Below are 19,470 nucleotides of genomic sequence, written 5' to 3' on the forward strand. Positions count from 1 at the left end.
TCTTTGATGTGCCAGGAATGATGATTGGGACAGCAGTGATCATGGATCACTACTGAGCCTGTGGATGCAGAGCATATATAAAATTGCCACAGAATTGTGGAGGACTTTGCTCACTAGTGAATGTTCATGTTTCAGCTTTGGTAATTCCAAAGAGTGATCTGAATCTTGACAGCTTCCCAAAAGCAGACCGCTCACCTGAGGAAGAAGAGATCTGTGGAGCTGCTAAAAAGAATGAAGAGGGAGAACTACTTTTCAGAAAAATCAATAGAAGCATTTGATGCCATTCCGTTTTGAGCATAGACTGTTCAGCCAGACTTCATCCGTGTTCACGTTGGTCTTCATGCCGGCTATCCAGGTTGGGGCAAACACCAAATGGCTGCAGATTACCAGATGGGAATTGCTACAGACGATTAACACGACCATAAAAGGATTGAATGCAATCAGAGAAGAACTGAGAGCCATAAGACTGATGACTGTTCAGAATAGGTATGTCTTGGATATGATCACAGCTATGGATGGAGGTGTATGTGCAAAAATTGGAGAATCATATTACACATTCATACCTTCTCATGATGATGAGAATGGAACCTTGACAGAGGCCATAGACATGCTGACTACGCTCCATGGTCAAATGATAGACGATGTTGAAGACATTGCTGATGACAGCTGGTTTGGATCAATCTTTTCTTGGATTCCACAGCAGATGGCAGACATCTTTAAGTTCCTTGGAGCTCTGATAGTGATGCTATTGCTTGGATTCTGTGTGATCAAGCTGATAATCTCGCAAGGCAAGAAGACAGCAAAGAAAGCAACAGGAATGAAGGTCATGATCGATGTTGAGCAAGGATGGAAGGCCAAAGAATTGACAGATAAAGAAATCAGAGACTATGTGAAGGCCAGTATCCATGCACCTGAGGGAACGAAGTTCCTATACCCGAAGACTCATAAGAAATATGTGGGAAGATGGGTCTATTGCAGCCCAAATGGACAATGTCAACACACGACAGGGACCAAAGATGAGCATGTCAAAACAGCAGGTTGTCTGAAGGAGGTCATAAAGATATGGGTCTCAAAGAAGCTCTTTTTCAGAAGAGGACGCCTGGATGTAAATGATGATGAAAGAGTGGTTGATGAATCGCCCACAGTGGGGGTTTAGAGGAGGAGCCAAGTACCCCCACCTCAACCACTTCACCTATATCGCCTATGTTGCCTATAGACTCTATACCGAAATAAGAGACATACACGGAGCAGTTGAATCGACAAAAGGCAGAGTATGGACTCTGTGCAGTACCAGTGAGACTACCAATACCTAAGAGAATCCTTGAAGCAAGATTCGCATTGAGAAAGCCATACCTGCATGCGAAGTATGACAGTCATTAAAATGAAATTCCTGAAGAAACGGAACGGATAAATGGCAAAGATGAATGGTGACGTCACAGAGTTGAGCTGACGTGTATAGAAGAGATGCAGAGACCAGAGAATGCATTTTACCGGCAAGGCTACTGCCAAACTTGTAATGAGGCCCCATGTCTTGAAAGTGATATGTGCAGTACTTTGCTGAAAATCTGGGGCTGTCACACTGTCCGTCGCCAGCTAGCCTGAAACGTTTGCCAGAGAATGTTCTTTCAATTGACATCTGTTCAATTTTCCAGACTTGACTAATAGAGGGGAATAAGAATTCTCTTTGATATTTGTAGTGCTGGGTTTTAGCAAGGAACTCAACTCCCACAAATTGACAGAAACTGGACATTTTACTGAAAGTATAGCCGGCGAAAAGTAAAGCTGATGAACACAGTAGATTTTCGGCTGGCACTTTACCCAGTGTAGAGGAGGGGCCAAGTACCCCCACCTCAACCACTTCACCCATATCGCCTACAGACTTTATACAGAAATAGGAGACATACACGGAGCAGTTGAATTGACAAAGGACAGAGTATGGACTCTGTGCTCTACCAGTGAGACTACCAATACCTAAGAGAATCCTGGAAGCAAGATTCCCGTTGAGAAAGCCATAGCTACATACGAAGAAGTATGACAGTCATTTAAATTAAATTCCTTAAGAAACAGAACAGATAAACGGCAAAGATGAATGGTGACGTCACACAGAGTTGAGCTGACGTGTATAGAAGTGATGCAGAGACCAGAGAATGCAGATATTCTCTGAGGCATCAAGAAAGTACCGAGGATAAGTGACATCTTGGGCTCAAGGTGAAGAAGTTTATGCCACAGAAACGATGAAGATATCAAGTTAGTTTACACGTGTACAGATGCAAGAAACACAAACAGCAAAGTAATCATGAAGCCAGCCTTGTGCTGTATAGTGAAAAGATTGCGGTAAGTGCCATTAAATACATATATGCAGACGAACTAGTAAAGGATGGATGTTTCCACTACGCATTATAGCAGTGCTGAACAGTGCCTCATTTTAGTATGTCACAGTTAAAAAGCAGTTGAATTAACAAAATGAATCTCAGCAGACAAGGCTGGATGGGCCAGGAAGCCAGGGTCTTATCAAACCGGAGCAAAATGACTTTGGATACAGATCGTGTGAAAGAACAGAACTCCTGTTCTGAAGACATGGATAAAAACAAAAGACGTCAGAGGTCTATTAAGAATAAGTATTTTAAATGCACGAGAAACTCGATTCCATGGTCTCTAGTCACATGGAAGGATGAAGTTGGACGAACGAGGTGGTCACAACTATGTACGTGGGCAGACTGTGCTTTCACTCCCTGAATTTCTTGGAGCCAGGAGCACTCTCAAGGCCGAATTTCAAATTCCTAATTGACACTAGACCATTGAGGTGATGATGGATTAGTATGCTAATTGGTGGGAAGCTGGTACTAAGGAGAGCTCACCAGCACCTGGATGTTCAGCCTGCCTGCTGCTAGACGTAGGTGGAAAAGTACTGACGAAGGTTAGAAGCCAGCCAATTAAAGAGGACCGTGTAATTAAGGGTACTATAGTTTTGTAGCCAATAGGACGTCATATGATATGATAGGTTATTTATAACGTGCTTAATATGCAGAGGTTTCTAAGCATGTACCCAGGGATCGAACCGGTGTTGCTCTGTGTCGTCTTGTTTTCAAGGCGAGCAAGTTGCAGCTGAGCTAACCTCCACATCATACATTTAGTGACGTTCATAGTCGCCATTTTGTGGGGGTGGCTTAGTTGCCCCACCTGATGTTAAGAACCCTATCACTTTCATCCACTGACTCATGCTATTATAGAATGTATACTTAGATATTCACTGAGAGCCTATCATTACTGCGCATAGGTTTTTGTAGTTTGCCACGTAGGATGACGTTGGTAGTGCGCAGGTTAGCGTCATTGATGACTAAATTTGGGTATAAGAACCCAGTTGTTTTTAAGATGCATTGAGTAAGAGGATCAAGCGAGTGCGTTGATGTTCATTGTACTCCCTGTTTTAGATCATTGAAAATAAAACAGTCTTCCTTTTGCCAAACTACCTGAGTTGTTTCGATTATTGATGTATGAATAAAATCTGCATCCCCATCCATCTCCAGGGTATTGCTACTCACCTTAACGGGCTTGAGGGATTATCCATTTAACCAGCATCGGTTGAGCGGACCATGAAAATGTATTATGGAGGTGGACACAGCTGGCTTGTATTTTCAGGTTAGTGCCTTGTAATACACAAGACATATTCACCAATGGCTCCCCGCATATATTCCCCCTCAATGTATGGACACATTTCAGCATTTGTGTAATCTCTACCAGGCAGCTGTCGAATACAATGTAGTTTTGCTCTTTTATTAGCCAATCGTCCGCCATGAATGTGGTTTGTGAATCCACTGTGGTAGATAAATCGCCAAAACTAGGCAAACTGTAGTCGAGCACTTTGGCATGTTCCTCTGTCAATTGTGTTGAAGCTTCAGTCTCTGTTAGTTCATGTGATATTTGCACACAAATTGGAGAAATAGGTGACATTGAATGTTTATTGGGTGGAACATTTTTTGCGGGTGTAGATTGTGTCAAGGGGTCTGCGAGGAATTCCAATGCATCTTCATTGTATTTGGTTTCATCTTGCAGAGTTGTCACATGGTAGCAATGGTCCATGGACACTTTGCAGGGTTCGCCGGCCACATTCCATTCAGTTTCAGGCTATTGGGAATAAGCATCACAAGTCTGCTTATTGGCTGGACCATGCTGCGCCCCAAATAGTAGTTGCTCCATGGTGAAATCGGTTTGGTAAGCAACATCTTTGGTTTCATTTGTTGTCTGTGTCTTTATACTTCTCTTCCTTCTGGGCCTCTAGGAGATGTGTTGTAAAAACATGATCAATGTATAGCACTTTAAATATAAAAACATTTTATGAAGAAAACAGCAGCCTAAAAACTTCTAGAAAACAAAATTGTTTGTTACCCTTGTTTCTTGATTTTCAGTGAAACCGTAGGCTTCTCTTTAACAACCGCACCAGCAAGCTGAACACATTTTTATATTGTTTAAATCAAGCATATTTCATTTACATGCAAACAAACATAATTAAATATCTACACACAGAACCAACTTGATTGAATTAAAAGAATTACGACATAAAAATGTATTACAAATGCAATTTGATGTTCAATTGTATCCAATATTATTTTATGTTCACCTCTGGTCCATGTGCCTCCTCTTCTAATTCCACACTTTGTGTACATTCCTTGAATACAATATTCATTAAAAAAAAAAAGTAAATCGTATTGGAAATTAAAATCTTTCATCGCACAGAGTGCTTATACACATACCCTCCCAAACAGTGTATGTCATTTAGTCATAATATATATTTCAAATTTCACCTGATAACTATCCGATTTGGTAAGTGTACTTGATCAGAGATCACTGTGCAAAACATACTTGTTGTAATGTTGCCCTCAAACTTTTTGCAATGTGTTCTGCATTACGGAGGAAGTGTAACGTTGGAACTGAAATCAGAAAAGTTTGAAACACTGCACGGTTATATGCCTGTCACTGTCAAATAGTATCCCATGTAGTATTTACTTTCATTCATTCAAGGGAACTGTAAGTACGCATACCTCATACTCTGGACCAGTTGCAAAGGATGAAGTAATTATATTCGAAGTACCAGCATCCCCCTGTAACACAGTACTTGTTTTAGTACGGATGAAAACAGCAAAATGGTACTGAGACAATGGGATGAAGACAAGGGTACATATAGAGAGACGCCCATACATGCCACCTAGTGTAAACAACCAACAACATACATAAATGTTTCCATATTATTTGAAATTCCAAGCATAACACATTCTGGTAAATGAAAAGTAAAAGAAAATTACCTGATAGACGCGTGAAGTTGATGTTGACTCCGGAAAAGAAATGGATGCAGAATCTTGCTCCTTCATTTTCAGTGCATTGTCATAAAGTGGTAGAAGGGAAAATTAAAGTTGCATTAGATATGTGGGAAGATCCAACTGTCGAGAAGATCACTTTCTGCATTTCTATAGGGCTCAACATTGGGATACTGGACGTATCAGTGGTTTCGTCACTTGCGAGGGTTTGTGCTTCCATTAGTATGCTCTATGAAAAAAAGGGACATGTCAAGCAACCGATTAAGAAAACATTAGGCTTCTTTTGGAAGGCACTATGGCATTGTTTTCTACTGGTCATAATTACTTTATTTGAGGTTCCAGAAACTGGGGACATATGTAGTATAGTAAAATGTAGTATAGTTAAAATGTAATAGAATCTGGTAAATATGCAAACTTTAGTAAGACACATATTAAGTAAATATTTACCGAAAGCACCAATCCGTTCATGAAGTTACCTTTTCAGTATCCTACCGCCTACCGCTAATTCATCATCTGGGGCTCACCTGAGGCAGTGTGTGCTTAAATTGAGTTGGAATTGCATTTGAAAGCAATTTACGAAAAATCTGGGACTATGCTTTTTTGTGTACTTTGATTGTTCGTACATATCGTCTGTAAAGTGCAGGCTGCAGATGCGGAATCGGTTGGCCCCCACGTCCTTCAAGACATTCTGTGCTCTACTTGCAATCTTGTCCACCAGAAAACCACAATATTGAACCCATCTTCTTGTTAAATCAATATCCTTTGGGAATGTGTGCAGGACTGTGCCCTGACTTTTGGCATGGCTCCTAGAAGGGCAACTGAAAACCATACAAGCAGGCATTCTTGAAAAGTATATAAGATCTGTATAAAAAAATAGAAAAAAAGAAAAAAATGGTACTGTATGGATGTGATTGATGGAATTATATCACAGCTTTCTATGCAATATTTATTTTGGTCAAAGAAGGAAAACCTGTGTAACTTAGTCGAATGTACACTGGGATAATTTTCATACAGAATTGATTGATATAACGCAAATCGTAACGTGTTACTCGTCCGTTGAATGTACTTTCATGCATCAAAAGCCAACATGTTTACAGACATGGACCACAAAAGATACCATTCTATTACAATGGACATTGATGAAATGTGCTATTTATCGAGATCAAACAACTTGAAACATTAGACAATGGTAAAGTCATTGAGATGAATGAACATTACAATACTGGGTACATTCGGTCAAAATAGATAGAAAATATGAGATCCGAAGTGACCTGCCCTTACCTTGACTAATAAACAATTAGATTCAGCAAGCAGGGGAGCTAGTGGCCAGAGAACAGGTAGCACGATAATGAGTTACCTTTCAGTGCTCAGAGATGTAATCCTGCAAAATATCAAGGTGTTCATAAAGGATTATAAAAGTGTATGTGTATGTGAATGTGTGACATGTTTCTGGCGGGGTCTGGAAGAAGGGAGCCTGGACACAGTGGGTCTGGGGAGGCCATGTGAACAATGGCCCCTGTGCGGAAGATACCTTTGAAGTGTACAAGATGTTTGGCAACTTGGCCGTTCCAACCCTCCAGCCCCCTTGGGAGTGCACGGACACAGGTGCAAACTGCCATTGATACTGGAGGGGGGATGGATGGGCATGAGACATGCAGAAAAGGCCCCGAACACTGCTGAAGGGAGAGACACTTATGCGGATTGCAGGGGCAGGGTCTGGAAGAGGGGAGCCTGGAGACACTGGGTCTGGGGAGGCCATGTGAACAATGGCCCCTGTGTGGAATATCTTTGAAGTGTACATGGTGTTTGGCACCTTGGCTGTTCCCCACCCAGTTCTGGAGTGGGTTATAATGGAGGGGGGATGGATTGTTGCGGAGCAGGTACCACCTGTGGGAGAGAAACATACATACTGTATTTAAATGAACCTGATAAGTGTGCAAACCCTACTTGAAAATGCACCCTGTATTCTATGGCATAGTTGCCCTTAAAAATGTTACTTCATGGATAAATGAACTTGGGCTTTGAAGTGTCCACACATTACAAAACTGAACAGCCATTCAATCCATACCGTTTGGGCGCACAGAGAAATATTGTTTCTTAGTTGAACGTGAAAGACACGTAAAATGAAAACTCTGATTTCCCAAAAGCGCAAGAAATATATTCAATTTGCAGACTACATTCATTTGTCAGTGATAGATCAAAGTTACGACAATATAGGAGACAAACATTAAATGTTAGTGGCCTCAGTGGTCAAAATGACATCACATCTAGAGTACACTTACTCGCTACTTGGATTGCGACGGTGAACTGTTGTATGAAGTTCGTGAATAAGCACCATCATAATCCTCAACACGGACCTTGTGTGGAAGGCTGCCTTAAAGTCATGCAGCTCGGTAACACATAGCTGTGGTGTGTCTTCTTCCGATATGTAGGCCAAGCATCCAGAGCTTTTTTTGGCAGCAGCAGTTCTCCTCCTCGGTTGGCATGACCTTGCACCGATTGCAGGTACACCAGGTGGAAACGTCTTACATGCGACTAGGCTGAGGCTCAGGATCCAGTGATTCATCTTCCCAACTGTCGTCCGATGCCCCATTGTTTCCTCTTCATTCTCTATCAACTTATTCCTCCTCGGAATACTCAGGCTTGTACTGTTGCCATTATACGACAAAGTGTTTAAATGAAACGCAAGTATTGATTGAAATCAATAGTAACGCTAGTGCAAGTATCTGTTCACAGGGGCTCTGTGCAACGAAGATAGCTGAACAGAGTAGAAATGTGTAACAGGCTATCAAAAAAAAGACAGTGAAACGATTGAAAAAACAACTCAGAATCAGCGGAAGATAGACTGCTATAGACAATGGGCCTCATTACAAATTTGGCGGTAGCCATGCCGCTATTGGCGGCATGGCTGCCGCCAAAATCGGGTCCGGGTTTCCAGAATGGGGAATTACTGGGCCATTCCGAGTTCGGAGGGCCCGGTAATTCCTCCCTCCAGGAACCCGGGCCCGGACCTTCCCCATTCCCATTTCAGCCCATACAGGGCTGAATGGGAATGGGGGAGGGAGCTAACAACGGGCTGATTACGACAGGCCCGTTGTTAGCTCCCTCTTCCCCTCGCGGGACCCGCTCTGCACGTCTGGTAAGACCAGACGTACAGATCGGGTCCCGCGAGGGGACCTCGTAATGTTGCGGAATGGTGTTAACGGGTCTGCATCCTTTTGCGACACCTGTTAACCCATTCCGCCACTCTTGTAATGAGGCCCAATGTGTCTTAACATCTGAGTTTCATCCTCTACAGACATTTTCGGGACCTCAAGATTTAAAGATTTCTTGAGACTTTTTGTAAAAATCTAATTGATTAAAATACAAATAAAAAAAATGAAAAAAAATGTACAAAATCATGTTGGTGCTGCGGCACAGCAAACTTCCACTGGGCCTAGAACCAATGCGCTAGTCTGGCTGTCCCCAGGGGAAGAGAACTATCCTTTTAATACTTTAGGATGTATTCTTTATGTTTTGATTATGAACACCTTTTCTGCTAAACATGTCAGAGATATTTCTTTGCACTCTTAGTTGTTTGTTTCTAGTGTGAGGGTCAGTTTAGAATGTTTTGGACACAAGGACGGTTTCTACATTACTAATTACCTGACACAGGCTGATTCTTAGTTTTCGTTGTTTAAGTAGGGAATCTTCTTCCTTATGATAGGGCTAGAAAGTCATTGTTTAACACATTTCTTTTAAATAAAATGTCTGTCAATGAGAATACTGCAACTTTGTGTCCGCCTCTCATTTCTGACCCTCTCACAGTACCACCCGGCTCAACCATTCGGAGGACTTCCCTGTTTCAATGGTGCCGTCTTTCACAGTTAATAAATACAAATACAAATTCCATCTTCCACTGCTGGGCTTTTAAGCGCTTCAGCGGTTGCCAGTATGGGTCTCACTTTATGTTTGATTGGGACTGCGTTTGTCTTCAAACGTATCTTGTGCAAATAGTTTCTTACTTTGCCTGGAACTTCGGAGAACAAGGTGGGAAATTCGTCTCTTGACACTGATGCTCTGCTAGTTTGTGCTGGTTGTCTCACCCTAGGATTGCCATCTGTCATCCTTTGAACTCGATGCCTGCATTAATATAGCCCAGCAGTCTCACCAACGCTCCCCCAACCACTGTGGGTTGGTTTTTGGTCTTCCTCCCCTCCACTTCACGCCGTCCCACCATGTCCTTGAAAGTTTGTATTGGCAGAATAGCCATTACTCGAGTCTCATTGCCGTCCACTTTTATTATACAATGTGGCTTCTCTCTCCTGACCCTCAAACTGTTGACCATGATGACTGCTGGCCTATCTTCATCGCCTTCATCGTCACCACTCGCGTCCGCATCGCTGTCTATGTAGGTGACTTTCTTTCCCCTCCATTTGCATGCTATCGCAATGTGGCCATACCGTCTGCAGTTCGAGCACTCTTTAGGCCTGGTGGGACAGTCCTTGTCATTCGCCAGGTGTTGCGTGCTGGCACATCTGTGGCACTTCAGAGGTTCTCTCTTAATTCCCTCATCATCATAGAACTCCCTTCTGGATTTGCCACACTGCCCCTTCTATAGCACTGCATGCACATCAGCGGCCGGCACTGTTCCCACCATTTCTTTGCCCCACACAATGTCTCTTCTTCTGCCCTGGCAATCTGGATAGCCTTATCCAAGTTCAGCTCCTTTTCAAGAATTAATTCATCTTCCACCTTTTTGCAGTTGGTATGTACCACTAACATGTCGCAGATCATGTTTTCTGCATAGTTGCCAAACCCGCACAGCACAGCCAGCTCCCTCATTCTGGTGACGTAGTCATCGACCGGTTCTGTGCTCTCCTGTTTCCTTGTTTAGAACTTCAAGCAGTGGAGGACAGTGTTCTTTTTATTGGAGAACCGTTTAATGATTCTGCACACATCGCCATCATCACCCACCACTGGCTCAGGCTTCAAGCAGGAAAATGTTCTCTGTCCCTCGACTCTGGTGGCATTTAATAACATGGCCTTCTTCCTTCCCGCTGCATAATCCATGCCACTCACGGCCTCCAGATACGTATCAAATAACAGTTCCCATTGTGGCCATGGTATTGCAGGCCTACCTGGGGATTGTACTAGAAAGGCTGGCAGAGGCATCGTGCCCTGTATCTCGGAACTGATGGGTTTCTTCCTTGGTCCTCTTCACCAATTATGTAGTTGCTTATGCAAGACTTAAACCAGTGATTGATGTAGAGGATTTAATCACTCCATACAAATAAGGCATATACTGTAGCACACATGCAACAGCAGTTACTTCACTACTTTAGTGATCTCTCACTGGACTTCAGCAGTCCATGTGCCCATGTGCAATTAAAGTTTAAATGTCCTTCATTAAGGAGGACCACTGTGGAGCGTCTGCTTCATCGCTCTGCTATGTCAGTTCTGTGTGCCAGGACTGCACGCATGCGCATTGCAGTTACGCGAGGTCACGGTGGCTGCTGTGATCTTGCGATGCTGCGTCTCCACACCGTGGCTTCGTCTTGGTAAATTGTAACAAAGCTGCACTAGTTACCAGTACAGCGGTTACTGCTGACTTCACCGCTAAAATGCTCACATGGCTGCTTGCAGGGTGCCCTGTTAAATAATATGCAATGTGCATTTTGCACTCTTCATACAGGCTTCACTAGTTACCCTTTAACCTGGTAAGCAGTAGAAATTCTATACTGTTTACCCTTCCTGCTAGGTAAGTATTGGTGCAGTCACACTGTGTGAGACTATACAACACGTATCTGCTTGGTATTAGGTAACCCACCTCTTGGTATAGGTCTGTACTACACAAGTTGGTAGTGTGACTGAGCAGCCAGGCCTATCTCAAGAGAGGTAAATGTGAGCTGTAGAGCTGTACAATTGAAATCCGTAAATACAAGTAGCCAAATAACACTTACATTCAAGATTTCATTTATAAATAGGTATTTATTTATTTAACACCAGTTTTAAATAAGCATTCTTTAAAAAAGGCAACAGTTTCTAACAATACAAATTACTTTGAAATTATTTCTCAGAATCAAACAAGCCAGTGAATAATCTTTGGATATGCTTCTTATACTTTTCCTACACCCAGAGGTGACTTCAATCAACAGGATAGTATTTGCATTTATATATTGCACTAGTATACTTTGAGATTCAGAGAGGTAGAAATGAAAGGTTAAAGGAAGCAAAAAGGTTAGAACAGATTCTGAGTATATGTGAGGACAAGTAAATCCTCCAAAGAAGTCTAGACAAAGCCTTTGCCCAGAAGTAACAGTATTAACAAGCTACAACCTGTGGAGGAGTATCAAAATCAATGGATTAAGAAGAGTGCCTTTAGGGAGCTAGGACAGCCAAAGTCATTTGATCACAGTCTATGGATCTGATGCACTTTTCGGATAAAAAGTCTTGCACAAAGTTAGAGTTTCAGAAAAATCACTTGTAGGCCACAAGCTGTAAAACTTGTGAGACGGGAGTTGAAGTCAACTCGAAAAAGGTAGGCAATATAAGTCTTCAGTGAGAAAAGTGCGGCTAAAGGCAATAAAGTAAGTACCCTAAGCTTAAACAGTATCTTGGGTTATAAGAAGATTAGCCCAGCTGGATTCCGTCTTGCTATAGCGATGCAGAGCCTGGTTCCTGAGCCTAAGTCGTGGGGACAAGAGGGAGGACGTCTGGAGGGCTCCTGTGGCAGTACTTGGGAGTTTGTCGGCAGCTACCGGCTCTTCTCGGTTCAGTGGCACTTTGCGGTTTCAGCGATTAGCAAACAGCATTGATGCGGATCTTGGACACTGGTTGGACTCTCTTTGCTCCCTCGGGCCTGCACTCTGATGAGGGGACTCTGGATCTGGAAGTCCTGCTTCTGGACGGTCCTTAGGAGTCTCCTGGAGCTTCTAGCCGGATTCGTTCTGCGGCAGACATTGCACTTGACTATGGACACTCAACCCCTGGCATAGGGCTCTCGCAGCAGCGGAGAAGCACAGCAAGTCGGGGATGGTGGTCCAGTGGAGTTCGTCTTGGGGTTACTTGGTCCTACTAACCCAAGGGGAGAAGTCGTTCCGTCGTTCTCTGTTGAGGTGAAAAAGGTCAGCACTGCAGCAGGGCTTCACCGGGCAATTCAAAGGTCCAGGAGGTGGCAGCAAGCTTCGTTCATGGTTTCTTCGTCATGTGTTTCTCCCAGTGGTCGACTCTGCCTGTAGTCCCGAAACCCTTGCTTTTAAGCAGGTTTCTCCCATTCATGCACAGCCTAGGCTGTCAAACACACTGCAGGGGGGCTGTCCCGAAATGACAGCCAGCCAATCAAGACTAGTTTCATTCAGGCATTCCTAGAGACAAAGGACAGGGGAGTTTCGGGACCCTCCGTCACATCCTGTCCTTCCAGACACACTGGGGGAAGGGGAGGACTTCAGGGCTGAAGCCCGCCAAAGGCAAGACACACAAACAAACCTGTCTCAACGCACAGAGTAAAAGCCAAGAAAGACAACACGAACAGAAAATGGTGAAAAAAGAAGATGTGGGCCATTTTGACAAAATGGTCAATGGGTGCTGCAGTGCAGCTAAGGATTCAGCCTGCGGTAGGAAAGCACAATAATAGGAACAATTAAACCACTGCACTGAAGGTGTTGGGTGTCACCATACAAAAAACAGATGCATGTGGAGTTTGTCAGACTCCAAAAACAGTGAAACACAGAATCCAAATCAGGGAAAAACACATGAGGGAGTGAGAAAATGGTCCTGCTCTCTCAGGAGTTAAAATTAAAAAGTACAAAGTCCAGCAAAAGAGCTGGGGGTCTCTAAGGTGGGAGGAATTTAGAACTGAAAATGAAAATTCTCCCTAACACTTACCAACCCTCTCCCTTGTTTCTCTGTGCATTCTGAGACGTGTAGTCTTGGATTTATACTGTCAAAATCAAAAGTACAAAAAATAAGATGAGCACTGCTTGAGAGGGGTTAAATGTTGACTGCAGTACAAACCATCGTACAGTTTATATGGGTTACAGTGTGGAAAAGTATTAAGCCAGACTCACAGTAGATGGCAGCACTGACTGCAGAGTACAAAACTTGTTTCCAATGATGTTTGTAAGGAAGCGTCTTTCTTGCTGAACTACAACTCCCAGAGCCATTCAGCCCAGCACGTGATGCCTTTCAGTACAAAGATCTCGAGGTGTACAGAGAAGAGTGGACGGCGGACGCTATTAGGTGAGTTTTTCTATTGCACACTCAGGGACGCAGTAACGGAGTTTAATTGCGTTACTTTGATTGTGAATTTAGTAACCTTGTTAATCACCACGGCAGTTCAATTGATGCCTATTCACCGACATATAACAAACATTTATATGCTTCATAATTTAAATTGTGCGAAAACTGGATCAGCCGCCGCTAGTCTTCCAGGTGGGGATTTCTTGGCAGCCCTGCGCTGTTTCAAACAGAATGACATGTACCTGACGTAATTGCTAACGTAAAGGAATACGTGTTTTGAAATTCTCTGGGTTTGGTCCCAGTCTCTCGAGGCGTTTTTGTCACGTGAAGGCACCCACTTCTCTTCCGATTGGCCCCGAACTTTCTTTAAATGGTTCGGCGGTATGGACCCCACTTCTGATAGAGAGACGACCCATTGAGTTAAGCGCTCGCCACGGGAGTGTTACCTCTTGATTTAAGGATCCCATCCCAAAAGGGTAGACTTTATCTTTTCATCCTTTTGAAGTCGATGAAATTGGTGATTTTGGTCACAGTAACAACTCTTATTTACAGTGGCACAACACGACGAAACGTGAGTAACGATCACTGTATTGAAACAAGTACATTGTTATGTCTGGACCGCTGCGGCACGGGGGTCCAGGCTCATTATTGCTGGGGGCACCCAGCTGACACTCAGTGCTAGAGGCCCGTAGTCATACGGGCCCTTCAAGGGCCTGGGGGCACCCAGGCCATCACGGCCAACGTGGCTGGAGTTGCCCAGAAGGGCACACCTCTTCTCTGTGGCAGATGCTGCATTTCCACATTGTTGGGGGGCGCACAGGGGCCCGAATGTCCTTATTGCCATTGTCATGCGCAGGGGAGTTGCTAGGTCTGGAAAAGACCCGGGGCTAAGCTGATGTTGGAACTGTTGGGACTGGGGGCTAGCTAGTATTTTGGCTGTAGCTCCTGAGATTCTAACCGGGGCTACAACCAAAAGATCGGGGGCTATAGCCCTCTTAGCCTCCCCTAGCAACGCCTGCACCTCTGTGGCACGGGGGCACCCAGCCAACACTCAGTGACAGGGGGCATCCTGTCAGCCCATTGTCATACGGGCCCATCGGACTGGGGGCACCCGAGCCATTACGGGCAACAAGGCTGGAGTTGCCCAGCAGGGGCAACAGCACACAGCTGCACTGTTGCCCGGAAGGAGCTCTGCTAAACATGGGGGACAGTGTTGCCCAACAGGGGTACTGTCCTGTTGGATTCTACGCTGCACCAGCATTGCACTGCAAAATAACGACACTGCAGGCAGGAGTCAGATGTTAACGACTGATGAGCGGGAAACCGCTCATTCCTTTTGCTGATGTGGTCACATGTTCACTGACATTGAACCTGAGCACGCGCCCTTCACAGGGGCGCCCTTCACAGGGACTCCTTGTCCTCAAAGGGGCACAACACCACATACATGTTAGATACGTTATGTGATGCTAATTGCCAGGCAGGCCCGATTGAAGATGTTCGGGATCCCATTTCAACATGATGGCAGACCCCGCTCGCCACCCCACCTTGCTGAGTGTGGAAAATAGTCTCAGCCACCCGTGGGGTGCCTACATTATAAATGGAGACAAATGCAACTGGGGTTAATAGCCGCTGATTACCACAAGACGGACGGCGAGCAGGGAGCTGAAATGCCAAATATAAATACTCCTTTGTCAGCAAGTGGGTGATGTGAAAGAACCGGTGTTAAAAGGCAGCGAGGTGATCACACTTCTGTGTAACCCGAGGGCAACAGGAGCAAAATAAGGGTAGCTGTGCAATTATGTAATTTAATTCACTTACTAATGTTTAAAGAGCATTTATTTGATCATATTCTTGAATTATATATAAAGGTGCATTGGTGCCATTTAACCAACCGATGTAAGGTCCACATAATACAACAATTATTAAGACTGAACACTGATTACACAACCAGACATCCATAACAATAAGTACGAATTCATTGATATGCATGGACTTGTAACATTTTCAACGACAAGTGATCAAATACAGAAATAAAAAAATTCCCAAGATGCAGGGAAGCATCAGCAGGATTTTAGCATATGATTAGGGACTGCTGGTTGATCAAACATATCAGGGGGCGGGGGGGTGATGGGAAAACTGAAATCCTGGACTCACAGTACATACAAGTGTACCCCAGAGATATGTTTGTGGGGATTGGTACCGGGTGGGAAACGAGCAAAAACAAGGAAGAAAATAGTGAAAATCCTGCTCATAGTAGCTTAAAAGCAGAATAGAGATATCTTGGAAACACCCGGAAGGCCCCACGGTGCAATCCTTGGCTGGAGATGCACAACAATGGGGGATGGCTGAGGCAGAGATCTTGAGGGGGAGTGGAGAACCAGGGGAGGACGAGGAGGGCGGGTTGGACTGGGGACAAATGCTTAACAAACTGATGTCCACACCGGACTTGCACCCGCCCGGAAAAGGGGCAGCTGGAGAAAACATGAAACCTGGGGGGATAGGGAAGGTGGGGGATGAGAAGGAATCGTGTGTGGGATATTCGATTAAGTAAATGTCTAGTCAATATAGATCCTGATGCCGTGTGGAAAGGTTGTTCAGAGGATATGTTACAGCAAAATTGTTGGTTCGTCTGTTCCATGGTTAAGACTTGTAAGAATTTTTTTTTAAAGAAATGAACAGTTTCTCATACACATCTTAAACTATTGCACATCTTAAATAACCACAAAATAAATTGGATCCAACACTTCCCTATTGAAACCAAAATTAAAAACTCAACACCATTGTTACTCACCACGTGAGAAATAGAAAAAAGAAGAAAAAAGCACAAAAGAAAAGAACATTAACTAATGCCTAAATTCAAGAGCAAGGGTGCCAAGCAAGATCACCCTCTAACAGTTTAAACCATCTATCTCTGCATCCAAAGTAGGTATGCAGACCAATTCAATGTGGATACGCAAACAACTTGAGCAATACATGCTTGATTAACAGATGTTATATAAGAAACATTGCTGCAGCACTTCAAGACTACACACAAACTTGATCAGATGACAACTCAAATTTTGGCTGTTAACGAGGCCTATTATGTTGACAATGCAGCCTTCATCAGGGAAAAAGCATACATTGCAGTCAAGGAGGAGTAGTTTAACACACCTTCAAAGGCAAAGGTTGCAGACCCCTTACTTAACAGATCATTACAAGAATGGTTAAATTTCAAGGTTGCCCAGGAGACCGCAGTTGCAGTCAACTGTGGGTTAGTGATTGCCACTGAAATTATGCAAGTGTTTAGAATTTTGGATTTAATCCGATTTCTGCCCCTCGTAAATAATGTTCCCTTCAAGGAGTTTATCCAAAAATATTCACTAGATGGCAGCTGTCATCTTGCAACACATGAATAACTGCATTAAATTAAAAGCAAGGTCAGCGCTGCTATATAGTGGACATTTTTAGACATTCTGATACTTGAAGATGGTCCAAACTGAAATAGATAATATGATATGCACCCTGTGATAATGTATTTTATCTTAATGTATTTGGAAACATAGCAATTTGGAGTAAATTACTAAATTCCCAAAGCCGCAGTGGTGAAAAACCTTAGTTGGCTACCTGTCCGAGAAGATCTGAATTGACTACTAATGGCGCCTTAAATTGCAATGATCCTCAATGAAACACTAGTCGGTTCAGGTTCTGTTGTGCAAATGGACCAAGGAAAGCTAACTTCTATTCCCATAATGCAAAGACTTCAGCAAAATGTATTGTACAGAGCTTGTCTGTGATTTGGAATTGCTAATGCCCATCAAATTGAATAGCCAGCTCTTCAAGGTTCCAGAATATATTTAACTGCCAATTTAGGAAATAGGCAAATGTTCTATTTTTTACCAATTACTTAATTGTAATCTGTGTGATGAGAAGCTTTGTTCCCCTCATGTTATTTTTGAAAAAAATATTTCTCAGTTCTTTATCCTACTTGCATCTTTGAAATTGAATATACAGATAAACCTTTCTTGGTTCCAACTGTGCCTTCCCCATATTCTCTGATTGACTAGAATATATTTTAAGTTTGGGTAGTGGATGTTTTAGTGTTCACTGCAAAATTAATTCAAGCTCTTATCTTGCTCCATGCGAGGAACCTGGAGCCCATCATTTCCTTTTTTGAATATTTATATTTTCATACGTGTAGTTTTCCTTAAACATTATTAATTCAGGACTTTGTGTCCAAGAATGTAAAGAGATAATCAGGCTGCATCAGCATTATGTGTGATTTTTATTTATTTTTTGCTTCAAAAGAATTGTGCTTAATGTAAAAACAGCAATAAAAGATAATTTTGCGTACACTGGAAATACGCAGTTGTCTGCGATTTGTTTTGGAGGAGAAACAATGGGTATACCCTGATCGACATAGATTTTGGAAACACCACTGGACTTGGACAGACATAAAAATTGAAAATAGGAAACGCTTATGGTAATCCAGAACTTTCTGATTACAGAGTGTATTATTGTGCCACCAAATCACTTCTCCACCCCAGGCTTTTTGTAGATGGTATCCACTCTGTTCCTAAGTAGTCTCAAATGTGACCATTGACGCAAGAACGGGGAGACATTGATTTGCACAGTCAGACTGTATTGATTCAATTGAGTAGCTTTCGCTAGGCTACCTTGTCGCTCTGTCTGCTATTCTCCATTCATTTAGATTTAATTTAGCCTTTTACACTCCCAAATAAGGTCATTTAGATTATGGACATTTAGAGTATGGAGAGCCCAAGGGAGGTGTCCAAGATCAAACCATTTTTGTAAAGTGTGGAAGACAAGTTTCAAATTCACATCACTGTTTTCCAAAATCTGTAGGGTAGTGACTAGACCTTATCCTTTCTCTCATAGCCAGTGTATTGGTTTAAAATATAGGGCTCCTTATTAATGTAAATTGTCCATTATTTTAATATACGGTTCATTGGTGGTTTTAACAGTAAATGGTAATACAACTCCAGTTGGAACAAATTCCCACTGCCAATTACAGAATGGAGGTCCAATGGCATGACAGATCCATATAGTTCCCTGAACATTTCCTCATCTTCGTTGCCACTATACATTCCTAACCAAATATCTGAGTTTAATGACACTAATATCCCAAAACAAACTCCACAGCTACATGAATGGGGGTATGACGAACTAGACCAGACTAGACTAACAAAACAGGACAGGGGAGGACAGAATAACTACACTCTATATTAGAAAGTTTAACGTGAACGTCCCATTCAAATTTCATGTGTACAGATCGGGAATAAAAATGGCAAGTTTCAAACGACTCGCCAGGCATAAAAAGTCTATCACTTCATCAGTTCTATGCACGCACAAAGGACAATACCATTGTTTATCCTCCAACAATGAATTACAGCTAGCCAATGGCTAGTGGCGAGCGAGTGCACATTTTTAGGCCTGCTTGTATAGTTCTGTGAGCCCAGCCCAGGTTTCTAGAACTATCTCACTGTCCCTAAACCGGTCAAATATCTTCTCTTCCTAGGTTGCCAGCTCCCAACATAGCTTGTGAAACACTTGGGTATAGGCGCGTTATAAATGCCATATCATATCTTCCACTCACTCTTCAACAGGTGCTTTCTTATATTCCTTCAATACAGGCAACCACAACACGGACGCCAACAGGATCGGTGAAGTCTTCTCCATCGTTCAGGCATGGATGGCCACACATGGCCTCTGCCTGAACGATGACAAGACCGAACTGCTCCTTGTCGGCTCACCCAACACTATCCGGAATCTCAGCCCGAGCTACTCTAGTTTCATCATTGACGGCAACACCATTCCCACTGCCAAAAGTGTAAAAACTCTTGGTTTCTATCTCGACACTAACACCAACCTCGCCAAACAAATCAATATGACCGCCTCAGCCACTGCTTACACTGGGAAACTAATCAGAGCCTGCAGACCT

The 19,470-nt window shown here is 43.2% G+C and overlaps 1 protein-coding gene across 4 annotated transcripts in view; it reads left to right on the top strand.

Moving 5' to 3' along the window:
- The first annotated feature begins 13,416 nt into the window (after positions 1–13,416).
- Positions 13,417–19,470, top strand: part of BDH2 (3-hydroxybutyrate dehydrogenase 2) — a 444,818-nt gene continuing 438,764 nt past the window's right edge. For 2 of the 4 annotated variants that reach the window (XM_069630973.1, XM_069630976.1), the window contains exon 1: positions 13,417–13,532. In XM_069630973.1, coding sequence (XP_069487074.1) covers positions 13,472–13,532 — 61 coding nt within the window. In that variant the 5' untranslated portion in view covers positions 13,417–13,471. Of the gene's footprint in view, positions 13,533–13,866; positions 14,104–19,470 lie in introns of those variants that run through there. The other 2 variants (XM_069630975.1, XM_069630974.1) reach the window with 2 other exon arrangements.

Source organism: Ambystoma mexicanum, chromosome 6q (assembly GCF_040938575.1).
Source record: "Ambystoma mexicanum isolate Mex_15411 chromosome 6q, UKY_AmexF1_1, whole genome shotgun sequence".
NCBI lineage: Eukaryota > Metazoa > Chordata > Amphibia > Caudata > Ambystomatidae > Ambystoma > Ambystoma mexicanum.